Source organism: Halichoeres trimaculatus, unplaced genomic scaffold, assembly GCF_033239565.1.
Source record: "Halichoeres trimaculatus isolate MK-OKI-2021-1 unplaced genomic scaffold, fHalTri1.1 fHalTri1_scaffold_15, whole genome shotgun sequence".
Classification (NCBI taxonomy): domain Eukaryota; kingdom Metazoa; phylum Chordata; class Actinopteri; order Labriformes; family Labridae; genus Halichoeres; species Halichoeres trimaculatus.
In genome coordinates this window covers 11,890,620-11,905,095 of record NW_027437193.1, presented here as the reverse complement: position 1 = coordinate 11,905,095, position 14,476 = coordinate 11,890,620, and the positions used below count along the sequence as shown (strand labels likewise).

Sequence of the window (14,476 nt, the reverse complement as noted above, 5' to 3'; positions counted from 1 at the left end):
CTACTCTTTTCGCACGCAAGAACTCCTTTTGTTTTGACCTTCTTGTCTTACCGTACGTATATAATCAATGGACCTGAAACCTAGAAGGAAGTGACTTTAATCAAGTCTCTAAAATAAAACTCATCGGCTGAAGAAGAATTACATGAATGGGAATTTCCTGTATATTTTTCAAAATTAAAAGTCACATGTATCAATTTCACAATTAACGCCACCGTGCCACAAAGCAGTTGACAACACCTGCGCCAGATGTGTTTTATCGTTTTTACAGCCGTCGGTGCTCTTATTTTGAAGGCGATATCCGGAAGTATTAAGACTACAAGGTGTGTGCTTCATTCATAGTGGGTAGGAGTGCATGGGTCCGGTTGAAGTCTCCACAAAATTAAGTGGAAACAGGAGGGATCAGCAGGAGGTGAGTGATTGTTATTCATGAACAAATTGTGAGTTAAGATAATATACTCTCCGGTTTGTTCACCTCTGTACATGAAGTTAGTCTGGGTTCCAACTTTCATTTCCACAAGTAGTTGTACTGCAGAGTCGCAAGAGTTGATGGTTGCGTTAGCTTGAGTTACAAATCACGGAACGATTTATTGTTTTAAATTGTTGTTCATGACGTTTGACAAAATATTTCATTTTCGCTGTTGTAGAAACTGTGCCTATGGAATTTTTGCCATTGATTATGCTGTTTAAGCATATCAGTATTATTTTTTAGTCAACAACAATGTGTTTGCATGGATCATCTTTATTTACCGGATAAACGTTACACGGTTGTTTTTTTTAATTATCTTAACGTTAACGCGTAACACCGTTTTTTTTGTAAACAACCCCTTTCAAAATATGGTTTAGATGAGTTTTTTTCTCTATTTTTGACTCTGAACTTAAATTATTAAATAGTACCATATATGGTTGGTGGCAGGTTGTTTGTTTAAAAGTTTCAGATTTGTGCCCATAATTAATCGATCTATTAATTATAAGTGAATACTTTTGCCCAACCAGCCCTTTCAGTACCTCTGCACATGCCACGCCACAGATACTTGTAACATGCGCTTTTTGCGGAAAGATAACCTGCATTTCTTGCAGAACCTGTTCACACCCATGTTTTTGTAAATCACTTCACAGGTGCATGTATTTACTTTCTTCCTGAAAGAACTAAAGGATCTAGGAAGAAGTACCTTCAAGCTTCAGGTCAACATTACTTCTAAGACCAAGATGCTGCTAATTCTTCTTAAAATAGCTCAATTTTATTTTATTATCTGAATGCTTTACAGCATATAGCAGAATTCAGTGGTTTACTTTTCTTTAAAGCTTTTTAGCCGAGAAAACTTCATTGAGATTAAAAGTCTCTTAGACAAGAGCACCCTAGCCTTACAATTGTTACATATAAACTGTTTTTAGGTGTGTCTGTTGAGTTTTGAGCCAGTTGCTTGATCAATAGTTTTAATAAAACAGTTAAATCCATTCCTTAGATTTGTTTTATGACTAAACTTAATTTTTCACATATAAAAGTAACCTCTGTCCTCTGCTTCTTTCCTGTCTGTTCTTTAGCAAGATGTGGTGGGTACTGTGGGTGCTCGCCATCTTGCTGGCTCTCTTTTGCTGCCTGGATGTGTGGTACTTCCTGAAAGCAGCCGCTGTGATCGTACGTGCCTGGTTCCAGCCCCCAATATGGGACATTACCGCAGAGCAGACCCTCACAGGCCGGGTCGCCCCCCTAGACATTGACATGTGTCACATGAACAATGCTCGCTACCTTCGGGAGTGTGACTTTAGTCGCCTCTCTCTCTACACTCGGAATGGTATCTTCAAGGCCCTGCGAGCACTTGGAGGTTCAATGGTTGTTGGGGCCACCACCATCAGATACCGCAGGGCCCTGTGTATAGGTGAAGGATACGAGCTCCGGAGTCGCATCGTGACATGGGATGACAAAGCTTTTTACCTGGAACAGAGATTTGTGTCTACAAAAGACGGATTGGTGTGTGCTGTCATGTACTGCAAGCAAAGTGTCATACGCAGCAGCCCAGACAAGATCATGCAGCATTTGTGTAAGAGAAAGGTAAGAAACAGGGGTTTAAAGGCGTGCAGATTTTACAGTTGAAAGTATATTACAAAAGTGTTCAGGATAATGAGTTTGTGATGTGCTTCTTGCAGGTGGAGGTTCCTGAGTTTCCAGAGGATCTCCAGCACTGGGTAAATTTCATCTCTGCCAGCAGCCAGGCCCTCAGGGCTGAGAGTGGGCTGGATAAGGACAAGTGAGGCAACAAGCAGGCAGCTGTTAAGATCGTCCTTTTGTAAATAAGCCTGTTTACCAGGCTGGGGTTGAGAAGTACGTGGGAGAGATTCTGTCTCCTGTTTGCAATCAACTTGACTGAGATGCACATGTGCCTATACTTCTGAAATTGTGACTTACTTAAAACTGTAAAACTTACCTGGAAGGATATTGTTGCAAATCACAATGTAAAAAGAGGCTAAAACACTAACTTCCTCAGGGAGAAGAATGTATTGTGATTGTTGAAAGTGCTCCTTCCTGTGATAGAAAGCAATAAATGTCAGTTTTGAAGTCCTAGTGATGCTTTTTTTTCCATTACTAAGTATATAATATTACCTTTTATCACTAGAATAGGAGAAGTGTTGCATCAAAGGCAAACATCCACTGCTTCTGGAAAGTTTTCTTTCAACCAAGTCCCATCATCGTCAAATAACATTTTCCCTATATCTTTATATAAAATAAAAATAGTTGCATTTTTCAAGAATGTCATATCTGATAACTGAGGACACTTAAATCTACTAGTTGCAGTGTTTCTGTCTATACATATTGTTGTCAGTAACTGACTAAATCTGTAACAGCTCTTAGTCATGCTGCTATAGGCTTACACTGGCACATTAAGCTTCTGTTTCCCTCTCTGTGCTATCTGTCGGTCTAACTACCAGTCTTAATGTCCCATTAAAGATAATAACCAGTGATCTTTTGGGGAGTCCCTAAACTGGTCTTGTATGTTCTTCTGAATTGTTGCTGTAGATGGCCTGCTGCTGTGGACTTGCCAGACCCTAGCTACTACCGCTGTTACAATTTCACTATTATCACACAGAACTACGGACTCTGTGTGTGGGTCCCTCTCTTTCTGTCTGTGCATCTCTGCATTTCTGACTCTCTCTTTAACCCAAACACAGTCCGAACTCTGGTTCTGCTGACAGTTTCTACCTGTTAAAGGAAGTTTTTCCTTACCACTGTAACTTCTATAATTCTACGGTTCCATAACTCCTAACCTTTTGTTAAGCAGACACCTTTGTCCAAAGCAATATACAACACAAGCAAGAAATTAGAAGGTAAAACCTTAGTTAGTATGCCATAGAGCTACAAGTTATTTTGCTGCATTTGTTGCCATCAAGTGCAACTGCTAAGGTCACTCATGGTGGGTTAAGATAGGATAAGACTGTTAAAAATAGAACTTTAACAGGTCCAGACCCATTAATGTTTCTGGAGTTTAAAGTGCCTTTAAATGCATCTCAGTGCAATTTTAGGGCTTATGTGGTGACATATTTCCATCTATAGAAAAAATATGATAAAAGTACTTGAAAACTCAAAAGGCTGTTGGGACTGTTTATGAAAAATACCAGTGCTTTTTCTATTTTAGAAGGTGTCAAAAAATCTAAAAGGTTTCAAACAGAATTTGTGGTTATTTGGACTGAGTGGGTAGTACTAGAAAAAATGTATAAGAACTACTGAAGAACTCAGGTTTGTCCAGGAGGTGTTGCTTAAAGACCACCTGCTCCGCCCTACGTCGTTAGTCCTTGTAGAAGAAGAAGAGTCGGTTGCTCGTTACGTCATACGCCCGGAAGTCCAGCCCATTTATTCTACCGGTCTCTTCTAAGTTGCACCGCATCTCATGGTAGCGTTATCCTCTGAACGCACAGTAAGTTCTACACATGAAGACTTAATGAGTTACCATTTGAATTTGATGTAAGATAAGGATAATTCTGTAAATAACCACTTTGCCTGTGTATTCACGGTTCGATTATGCTAAGGCACTGGCTGCTTGTGGCTAGCAGCTAAGCTAACAGATTTGGCTGTCACAGCAGTTGCGCCGCGATCGTTTGAATGCAGCAGCATGTAGCTTTCCGCTCCTCTCAAGGTTGAAAAGATGATCACAGAGTGTGCTGCTTTTTCCGTATGTTTGAGTCCTATAATATGTCAACGAGTGTAAATACGAGAAACTCATGTTTCTTACTTACGCTACACTGACATTGAAGAGGTCACAGGAGCATTTTGTCATACTGAATGTAGAAATGCATGGTATGATCCCAAACTGAAAGCTACTTTTGTTTTGGGCATCTGTTCATAATGATCTAGATGTTTCAAATTATGTCCCCTTTTGTAGTATGTAAGACGTTAAAATGATCAGGATGGCTTCTATCACTTGTGTTTAACCTGTTATTTTAGAGAGATGCTGCTGCTGGTGCTGGGTGCCCTCCTCCTGCTCTTCTGCAGTCTGGATGTGTGGTACTTCCTACGTGGGGCCCAGGTTTTTGTGGAAGCGTGGTTCCAGCCCCGGATATGGGACATTCTTGCTGAGCAAAGCATTGAAGGCATGGTCCTGCCCCATGATTTGGACTACATGGGCCACATGAACAACTCCCGATATCTCAGGGAGTGTGACTTTGCACGCTTTCATCATTACATGCGGAATGGGCTCTTCATGGCCTCTCGCAAACTTGGGGCCAAGATGGTGGTAGGGGCCTCCACTATACGATACCGGCGCTCCCTGGCTTTCCGAGAGGCCTTTGAGATTCGGACCAAAGTAATAGGGTGGGATGACAAGGCTTTTTACTTGGAGCAGCGCTTTGTGTCCAAGAGAGATGGTTTTGTCTCTGCCATCATGCTCTGTAGGCAGAATGTGGTCCGCTGCAGCCCAGAGACCATCATTGAATATGTCTGCAAAAAGAAGGTGAGTATTTACCATAAACGGAGAAAGTACTGGTGTGACTGTTGTTGAAATCAGTCATTATGCTGACAATAATCTCTATTGTTTTTGAACAACCACTGAGAAAAAAATGTGTTAAAATCTGAATGCTGAATGCCTTACCATTTTCTGAGTTAGTGTATTTCTTAAACTGCACATTATTTTCCATATGCTATTGATTAAGAATGAGATCAACAGCAAATCTTTGACATTAAAAGGCCACAACTGGCACATTTTTTGTTTTTATTTGAGAAATCACAACAAAACTCTACAGAAAGACATTTTTCCATCAGAACTCAAGAAAACCAAGCTTACACTACAAAAGAACCAAAATCCAAACGATTCTCTATGGTGTGAGATGGAAAAGAAGCACCATTTTTTTCAGTTTGGCTTGCAATGTTGAAAATTTAACTTTTGCAAAAAAAAAAAAAAATTTGACTGCTATCCTTACCTTTAGTCTTTGGCTTTCTTCACCTTTAACTTTCTTCCTGTTTTATGTTTGCAGATTGAATGCCCTGAGTTTCCTGAGGACCTCAAACACTGGATCAACTACATCTCAGCCAGCAGCCAAGCCCTGAGAGCTGAGAGCGGCCTGGAAGAGAAGAACAAGTGAAACCGCTCCATGACACCATGTATCATGAGAGTAGACCCACATATCATTTGCATTGCACGCACACATAGGAATGATATACACACACACACACAGTTGAACATTGTAGAGAGTTTTTAGTTGGCTTACCAGATTCCATTTATCTCAGTCTTACCTGCTGTGTATTTTTGTATGATGTGAACAGAAGTACTGAACTTAGGACAGCTGAATATGAAAACTTGAACTTGGAGGTATTACGATGTTTTAAAAAGCACGTACTTGACACACTGGGATCATTCTGAAAGTTTTCTTTCTAAAGAAAGCAACACAATAACCTAGTTTTATCCACGCAGCTTACTCAGCACTTGACTGTGAACAGACTGGCTTTCATTCTCATTTAGCAAAACACTCCACTTCAGATTAGCATGTACCCATAATCTAATCTCCACAGACATCAATGCATGCTGAAAAAAATGAACAGAGGAATATTTTTGTGCCTGTTTACTTGATTAGCTGTAGCTCCCACTTAGAATTTCAAAGAAGTATAACTTTCTAAGGAAAAAAGTAGGCGTGTTGCAATACTTGAATGAATATCATGAACATGTACTGACTACTTTTCGATCTTTCCATCAGCATTTTGCACAAAGAAGCTCTTTGAATTCCAGTCAACAATCAGAAAGGAATGAATTGATTTTGAGGGATCCTTTTGTCAGTTCAGTATTGTTCTTTTGACAAATGATGATTCTGCATATAAAGGGAAGGCTTCTTGATTAGACTTACATATAACATTTAGAAAAAGTCCTTGAATCCAGACAGGATTGGAAACTGCTACTAGGAGGTTGCTGGCTACCTTAAACGCACAATAAATGCTAATGCTAGGAATGACTGAATGAATGAGAGCCTTTTTAATCTAGAACCTTCCCTTTGATACTTTCAAGCTTTAGTTAATGACCAAAGTAATGTATTGTTCTGTTTGAGGATTGAAAAAAAAAATCAACTCATAAACATGTATGTCTATCCTGTTAAGTGTTTGAACGGCATGTATGGAAATGATCCTGTTCAGTCATTTTTGTTTGCTGACATCTGATGTCCTTTTGTTTTCCACTTAAGTTATTTATGTGTCATTGAAAAGTTTAATGTAACAAATGTTATTTATTGTATCTGTTATTATTTAAAGACGTTTTAATTAAAAATGCATTAGAAAGCCTTTCTCAGTTCAGTGTGGTTCATCATCCTTGTGAGCAGCATGGTACTTCAGTGCAGGATATGTGTAATTAGTTACAGTTATTATGTTAAGTTTGTTCCAGGTTGTTGAGAAACCAAAAGAAATATTTACCCTTTACCAACAGCTTTAGGGGACAACACAACACAAAAACAGATACTCTTTGCACATTTAGTGTAAGGCTGTAATTTCCGGGTCAGAAAAGTTGCTCCCTTTCTTGTGAAGTGACGGTCAAACTGGTCTTAGTTCCCCGTGGCTTTCCTTTTGAGATAGTAAAAACAGAAAAATTGCTTTCAGTGTTATACACAGGTTTTTAAACTGTCTCTGAAACTGTGCAATTTTTTAATTGAGATGGCCAACTTTTAATGCACATTTAACAGATGTTGTGTTTTTTTCCTTTCTTACTTTCAGTTAAGATACGCAAGTTTTGGTTTCATATGTTCCAAAAACTAAAATAAAAAATCAGTCACACAATTCTGCTGATACTTTAGTTGGTTAAAGTGTTGAGAAATACCCACCAACCTGAAATATTCAAAATGTGTACAACTATGTCATTATATTTATTATATCAGTTTTAGGGAATGCCTCCATTACACAGAACGTATGCACAAGGTGTAAAGGGAGTATTCAGATAAACAGTTCTGATGACAAATTGACACATCAGTTTTTCTCTAAGGGACAAATAGATTATTCTTTCATGTAAAAAAAAAAACTATATTTGACCCTACAACAATGTAATTTCCACTATTTTTATGACTAACTTTTTATTTTAAAGTGATGGATTGATTCACGAGAATAGCTTTAGAATTGTACAATTACAGCCTCTTCCTGGTTTAAGTCAAAATTCTTCTAATACGAATTCAAGCTTATAACAAATAAATTTATATATTCAGATTCAATATTTTCTAAATGTCCGTTTTTTTTCCGTAAACGATGCGTCATTAATATAATCATTTTTGAATATTTTAAAAATTAAATCCCCGTGTTTCCTGTGACGTATGCGCGACCACGCCCCCTCCCATCACTTCCTGTAAACAACAGCAGCTGCCTGACTGTCAGTACGGTTACTGTGTTTTCGAGTACTGTCTTCATCATTTTCAGTTTGTTTGGACCATGGCTCAGGCCGGAGTGGTTCTGGATAAGGACCAGTTTAACTGCTCGATATGTCTGGACGTGTTAAGGGACCCTGTGACCATCCCATGCGGTCACAGCTACTGCTCGGAGTGTATAGAGAACTACTGGGACCAGGACGACTATCTGGGTGTTTTCGCTTGTCCGCAGTGCAGACAGAACTTTAACCCGAGGCCTCCGCTCGCCAGAAACACCATGCTGGCCGATGTGGTGGAGAAATTCAAAAAGACTGGATTACGAGATGCCGCTCCCACCGTTAACCAAAGCTTTGCCGAGCCGGACGACGTGGAGTGCGACGTGTGCACTGGGAGGAAAAACAAAGCAGTGAAGTCCTGTCTGGTGTGTCTGGCCTCCTACTGTGACGTCCACGTCCAGCCACACTACGAGTCTGCTGCTTTCAAGAAACACAAGCTGGTGTCCGCTTCGAAAAAGCTTCAAGAGACGATCTGTGCCCGACATGACAAGTTACTGGAGGTTTACTGCCGCACAGACAAACAGTGCATCTGTTATCTGTGTCTGACTGACGAGCACAGAGGACACGATACGGTGCTGGCTGAGACCGAGATACAACAGAGACAGGTAATCAGATCACCAAGGAAGGGGTTCATGATCAAAGACACTGATGTGACTCTTAAATCATTTACTAAAGTGCAAGTCTGCAGGCAGGCTACTGCACTCCTTTTACACCATCTACTAGATTTCAGGGGATCTTTTTATATGATTAGCACATGCTTCATAGTAGGCCTTTATGATCAAATAAAAATCAAAAGTTACAGCAAAATAAATTTTCAAGGAAAAATAACGGATTGCTTGATATTTAATGTAATAGTTGAAAGTTCCAGCTTGACAGATGTCAGAGTTTGATTTCTTAAAAGTTCCTGTAATAGCTGCACAACCTAAAATGTTCGGGACTATCAAGTCTAGAGCTGGTAAATATTTTCACATCTGCAGCCTGAGCAGAAGGTTTGAGAGCTTGGAGGTTGAAGAATTAGATTTGTTTTTCATACCCTGGATTAGGGCTGCAGCTATTGAATATTTTAGTATTCGAGTATTCTACTGAAAATCCCATCGATTAATCGAGTTATTGGATAAAATACATTTTTGTTTAGTTAAAGAGCAGTTATTTTTCAAATGAAAATTTTTCTCTTTAAGAAATAGAATTTTCCGATACAGCATGTCAACAAGAGCACTTGCTTTGGTAGCTCCAAAATTTGTAAAAACACTTTGACACATTTTTTGTGCCTTGTACATCTCTTCAAAAGTTGCGGACCCAAATGGCACCCGTTTCGTAGAATGACTCATTAGTCTCCAAACTCCAGAAAAGAAGCCAAAAAAATGCAGGGTTTATTCAAACATGTTGAGACAGAAGTAACTTCAGGATTGTCTAAGGTCCTCCAACCAGAAATCTTGAACATTTAACCTAGTCATATCTGGCAAAATGTCAGCAATCAGTGTTTCCCCACAAATAATATTTGATATATATTTATTTAAAAACTCAAATCTAAGGTAACAACTATAACTCAGAATCAATGTATGGTAGAAACAAATGTATCTAACATTTTTTACTTCATTTTATTTTAATTTATTGTCACAATCCTGTTTCATTGCTATAAAAACAGTTGTTTTCCAATCTCTCTGGTGCAAATCAAAACCATAGTGTAGACACAGATGCAGAAAAGGCATGACTGACTGAGACCTAAAGAAAAAATCTGTGACCAAAAGTGACTTCAGTGTTGCTTGACTGGCCGATAGAAACATCCTTTATTTGTCTCCCAGATCATCAGATCATCAAGATACTGAAGTGGCTTTAATTTAGGTTTCTCATCATCTTGTCTTACAGAAAGAACTTGGTGACATGAAGCAAAGCTCTCAGATAAAAATTCATCAAAGGGAAAAGGAGGCCCAGGAGCTGAGACAAGCCATATTCTCTCTCACTGTAAGTAAAAAACTCCCCCTTTGTCCCGATTTTTAAATACCCTCACCTTTTTAACGTCCATGTCAACCCGTGCTTCATGTTGCTCTGTGTCACTCTGCAGCGTTCGGCTCGTTCAGCAGCTGAAGAGAGCGATGCCATCTTCACCGAGCTGATCCGCGCGATCGAGCTGAAACGTTTTGAAGTGAGGGAGTTGATCAAAGCCCAGGAAAAGACGGCGGTCAGTCAGGCTGAACAGCTGCTGGAGAAGATCCAGAAGGAGATTGCTGAGCTGAAGAAGAATGAGGCTGAATTGGACAAACTGTCACACACTGACGATCAAATCCATTTCCTCCAGGTAATAACTCCTCTGAGTGATACCTTTTCGTAATACTAGGGACTGTAACAGTCTAACTCCTGGTCTCTCTGTGTAAACACAGAGCTGTCAGTCTCTTCGTGCTCCACCTGTGCTGTCAGCTCTGCCCTCAGTCACCATTGACCCCAGCCTCACCTTCGGCCCAGTGCTGACAGCTGTGTCAGACTTTAAAGTGCTTCTGCAGGAGGTGTGCCAGGGTGGGTTCGTCAGCATCTATGAGAGAGGTATGACTTTTACTACATCAGTGTTTCATCTGATTTAAATTATCCTGTAGACAAATGTTTTTTATGGTTTTGGTTTCCTGTCATTGCAGTGAGAGACGTCATCATAGTAGCTCCTGAAAATTCTGCTGTACAGTTCGATACAAACCCGCCAAGTGAAGGTGCATCAGCTGTACAAATGGAAGCAACACAAAGTGAGTGTGTGAACCTCTTCTTTTTTAAATATTGCACAAGTAAACCCCTAACAGGAAGCTTTTGATGCAGTTCATGTTTCGTCAGTGGGTAAAAGTATCATAGGAAGTGAAACTGTTACAGTCTCATTTCTTTCTGAGATTTAAAAATGTACTTAAAGTTCATCTTTTTGTTTGCTTGTGTAAAGTATCCGTCTGCACTCCCACGCAGCACAAACACCTGAGTCAACTTGTTTGTTTATAGTGGAGTCTGCTGATTGTGCACTAAAAGGAGATGTGATTCTGCTGCAGGGGCTCCGCAGTAACTCTGTTTGTTGTCTTTGTTCTTTCAGTGATCCCAACACCTGGTCTAAACCAAATTCCCGTGAACCATCTCAACCCATTCCTCAATCCAGGACTCTCTGTGCCAACGTTTACCTTATCACCATTTGGTAAATAAAAACTAAAAGCAACATTATTGTATTTCTTAATCTGTCTAAAACTGTCCAATAGTGTAGTATTTTAGGGGGAATCCATGACCTTATCACATCCATGTAGAGACCAGATCTGTAATTTATTGTAAGGGGAAAATTGAACGCCCTGTGCCTTTAACTTGGCAGACTTGGTGACATCTAGTGGCTTCTGAAGGGTACAGCAGCCTTTGAAGACTCCACTACAAACCCTCAACTACAAAAAAAGATATGAATACAGGACCTGCATGTATTAGAAATAACTGCAACTACTTAATACCTAACTCTGTGAGTCATCTACTGTTAAACAAGGGTGATAACGTTGAAAGCACTTTATCTGTTAATTCTGTTTAAAGTAAAGGAGGTTAATATTAACTCAAGTTAAAGCTGCTGTGAAGAGCTTTTGGTTTACGTTGACTTTTGCAGCCTCAGATTGGGAAGATGTACATTGCACTACTTTAAAGGGATAGTTCGGGTTTTTTGACATGAACCTGTATGGCATCCTCATCTACAGTTATGTACATCAGCACTGACTTACCCCTGTCAGTGTCTTGTGACCCGAGATCTGGTGCGGTTTTGGTCCAGACAAAAGTAGTCCGGCAACATGGCTGGGGTCAGGAAAATAAAGCATTTTTCCTCTCAAAACAATTTGTGTTCAAAAGAGTGATAAATGTGCATCACAAAACTGCAAATTGGAAAAAAGTCAGACTCCGTTATCGCTTGGCACTACTTTCTGGTGTGTATCACTGCGCCGCGCGGTCCATCCAGCTGCCCGGCGCGCGTTGTCACCGTCGTTACAACTTTAAAAAGTTAACAATAACATGTCTGACTATGACACTGATGAGGATGACATTGCATTTAGCACAGAGCCAAGGGGATATCTTTATGAACCCGAATATACTGATGCTGAAATTCGTCAGATGGAGTTAGAACGGGTGGAGAGAGAGAGACAAGGCACAGTCATGTCGTTCCTTGAGCCACAGCTGGAGCCGTGAAAGAGAGACAGACAGACAAATGCTGGTGCACTTGTCAGAAGTATGAAGTCATGTCGACAGAGGTGGAGTGCTACTGCTGCCACGAATGGAACCGCATCATGCCACAGATGCAAGACCTTTCAAATGATGAGGGGGCCAGCGTTGCAGCTTCTGTATGCATCACAAACAATAATGACTTCCCTGCACTACTGAATGAGGGTGTCTTACAGACCTTTTTCCACGTACCTAGGTACGAGGAAAAACCAGTAGCACTCCACCTCTGTCGACATGACTTCACACTTCTGACAAGTGCACCAGCATTTGTCTGTCACCCTCTCTTTCACGGCTCCAGCTGTAGCTCCAGGAGCGACATGACTGTACCTTGTCTCTCTCTCTCTACCCGTTCTAACTCCATCTGACGAATTTCAGCATCAGTATATTCGGGTTCATAAAGAAATCCCCTTGGCTCTGTGCTAAATGTAATGTCATCTTCATCAGGGTCGTAGTCAGACATGTTATCGTTAACTTTTTTAAGTTGTAATGACGGTGACAACGCGCGCCGGTCAGCTGGATGGACCACGCGGCGCAGTGATACACACCAGAAAGTAGTGCCAATCGATAACAGAGTCTGACTTTTTTCCAGTTTGCAGTTTTGTGATGCAAATTTATCACTCTTTTGAACACAAATTGTTTTGAGAGGAAAAACGCTTTATTTTCGTGACCCCAGCCATGTTGCCGGACTACTTTCGTCTGGACCAAAACCGCACCAGATCTCGGGTCACAGGACACTAACAGGGGTAAGACAGCGCTGATGTACATAACTATAGATGAGGATGCCATACAGGTTCATGTCAAAAAACCCTTACTATCCTTTTAATGATCTTGCCAGTGCTTTGGTAGATAGTGGTTGAAAGTACATATTTGGCCAAAAATGTAGTATGTGAAAAAGAGCAAAATCTGCAGCATGCCAGAGAAGCCTGTTTAAACCAGAAGTTGATGCTATGGAAACAGTTTCGTGGTCGGCTTTACTTTGTGAAAACAACAAAGGATGCTACAAATCAGACCAACAGAGCAGTCCGATACTACATTTAGAAACAGCTGGCAGTATACAGTAGGTGGTTACTTTAACAGTCAAATGTCTCACTTACTTTAAATACTTGCTGTGGACAATGTGAAGACAGTCAGTTCCTTTAGCGTGCCATCAATCCTCCAGTTTAACACAGAAATTTAAAACCTTTGTTTGCAGCTTTGTTTGCTTTTGTGGGTAGTAAAAGAGTATCACTTTCAATTTCAGTCAGTCGAACTCTTCAAAGTTTTCTAAACACCTGTTGAAAGTCCAGCTCTCTGGGCCCAGATTGTTCCTTCAAAGTGCTGTATATTCTTCATAAACAATCCAAAATGTTACAGATTATTTCATTGTTTGCAAGAGCTTTTATATTTTGGGATTTATTACTTTTTATAAAATTAAATTTTGGGTCGTTACATTTTAGGCTCCAACAGGGCTGAGCCGTTAGTCACTGACTCATCATTCGGATCCTAAACTCAGCAACAGTGCTTTGTCCTCTCCTGCTGTACCAACAGAGCAAAATCAGCACCCAATTAAACAAAATAAAATTGAAAATCATTAATAATATTGACACACTGAGTTGGTATGTCATTAAGTATTTATTTGATATATTTATTATTGTCTTTTGTTTGTATTTTTTAATAGGTGCCAATTTTTTCAGCATGCCCTGATTATATTTTCTTGTGTAAATAGCCATGTTCCTCAGCATCTCATCTTTTCCTAGTAATGAAAATGTTTTCCAGGGGCTCCTTTAGCATTTTCAAAAATGTCTGACTGAAATTGTCTCTTTCTGATTTTTGCATCCACACATTTTTCAAGCAGTGTTCTTGGAGAAGCAATGAAAACAGTCTACTTGTTGTCTGAAATGATTCCTGATCTCATCTTTGCCATCTTGGAGCAGATTTATCATCCCTCCTCTTTCTCTGTTTAGGCCCCAAGTACTCCTCAGGATCCAGACAGAGGCACCTACAGCGACGCGCTCACCCCAGGAGGAAGTAGACATGTAGCCGACATCGATAACAACATTTCACCTGCAGCAACACGAGATGAATGTCATTATACCTCAGTGCTCTCTTCTGCTTTTCCTGGTACAAATCATCTCCAACACTGACCAGTTGTGCTTTTTATGAACCACAGTTTGCCGTTAACTGAACTGTCTTAGTGCTACTTGTATCCTTTATGACAGTATAGATAAAAAAAATGCTGCTTAAGTTATTATTAACATTTGGTTAATTATAAGTATTAAACAGCTCAATGCAGCTTAGTTCTTTACATTTTATTTCAGTATTTTAAGAAAATGGTTTTGAAATTTAGTGTTAATTGTTTTTGAAGATGGTTATGCTTTTACTTTTTTTTATTTCAACCAAACCTAAAGAACAGTTGTTTTGCT

General features: G+C 39.9%; 3 protein-coding genes across 3 annotated transcripts; all 3 read left to right on the top strand.

Annotated features, from left to right (window-relative positions):
* Positions 1-324: 324 nt before the first annotated feature.
* Positions 325-2,695, top strand: LOC141804556 (protein THEM6-like). Its single transcript, XM_074689031.1, has 3 exons — positions 325-409; positions 1,543-2,050; positions 2,146-2,695. Exons 2-3 carry the CDS (start codon positions 1,547-1,549, stop codon positions 2,248-2,250), a joined length of 609 nt encoding a protein of 202 aa, XP_074545132.1. The 5' UTR covers positions 325-409; positions 1,543-1,546; the 3' UTR covers positions 2,251-2,695.
* A 1,105-nt stretch (positions 2,696-3,800) lies between these two features.
* On the top strand, positions 3,801-6,752 carry LOC141804843 (protein THEM6-like). The gene is made up of 3 exons (XM_074689483.1): positions 3,801-3,908; positions 4,436-4,940; positions 5,461-6,752. The coding sequence occupies exons 2-3, from the start codon at positions 4,440-4,442 to the stop codon at positions 5,566-5,568; spliced, it is 609 nt and encodes a 202-aa protein (XP_074545584.1). The 5' UTR covers positions 3,801-3,908; positions 4,436-4,439; the 3' UTR covers positions 5,569-6,752.
* Positions 6,753-7,781: 1,029 nt separating this feature from the next.
* On the top strand, positions 7,782-14,466 carry ftr67 (finTRIM family, member 67). The gene is made up of 7 exons (XM_074689472.1): positions 7,782-8,476; positions 9,738-9,833; positions 9,934-10,167; positions 10,250-10,409; positions 10,499-10,600; positions 10,930-11,028; positions 14,018-14,466. The coding sequence occupies exons 1-7, from the start codon at positions 7,880-7,882 to the stop codon at positions 14,083-14,085; spliced, it is 1,356 nt and encodes a 451-aa protein (XP_074545573.1). The 5' UTR covers positions 7,782-7,879; the 3' UTR covers positions 14,086-14,466.
* Positions 14,467-14,476: the final 10 nt, after the last annotated feature.

Bases quoted from the DNA above. Each gene is read 5' to 3' on its own strand.
- LOC141804556 (XM_074689031.1), top strand. From the start codon at position 1,547: ATGTGGTGGGTACTGTGGGTGCTCGCCATCTTGCTGGCTCTCTTTTGC. The intron at 2,051-2,145 runs GTAAGAAACAGG...TGCTTCTTGCAG, and splicing joins AGCATTTGTGTAAGAGAAAG to GTGGAGGTTCCTGAGTTTCC.
- LOC141804843 (XM_074689483.1), top strand. From the start codon at position 4,440: ATGCTGCTGCTGGTGCTGGGTGCCCTCCTCCTGCTCTTCTGCAGTCTG. The intron at 4,941-5,460 runs GTGAGTATTTAC...TTATGTTTGCAG, and splicing joins AATATGTCTGCAAAAAGAAG to ATTGAATGCCCTGAGTTTCC.
- ftr67 (XM_074689472.1), top strand. From the start codon at position 7,880: ATGGCTCAGGCCGGAGTGGTTCTGGATAAGGACCAGTTTAACTGCTCG. The intron at 8,477-9,737 runs GTAATCAGATCA...CTTGTCTTACAG, and splicing joins CCGAGATACAACAGAGACAG to AAAGAACTTGGTGACATGAA. The intron at 10,601-10,929 runs GTGAGTGTGTGA...TTGTTCTTTCAG, and splicing joins ACAAATGGAAGCAACACAAA to TGATCCCAACACCTGGTCTA.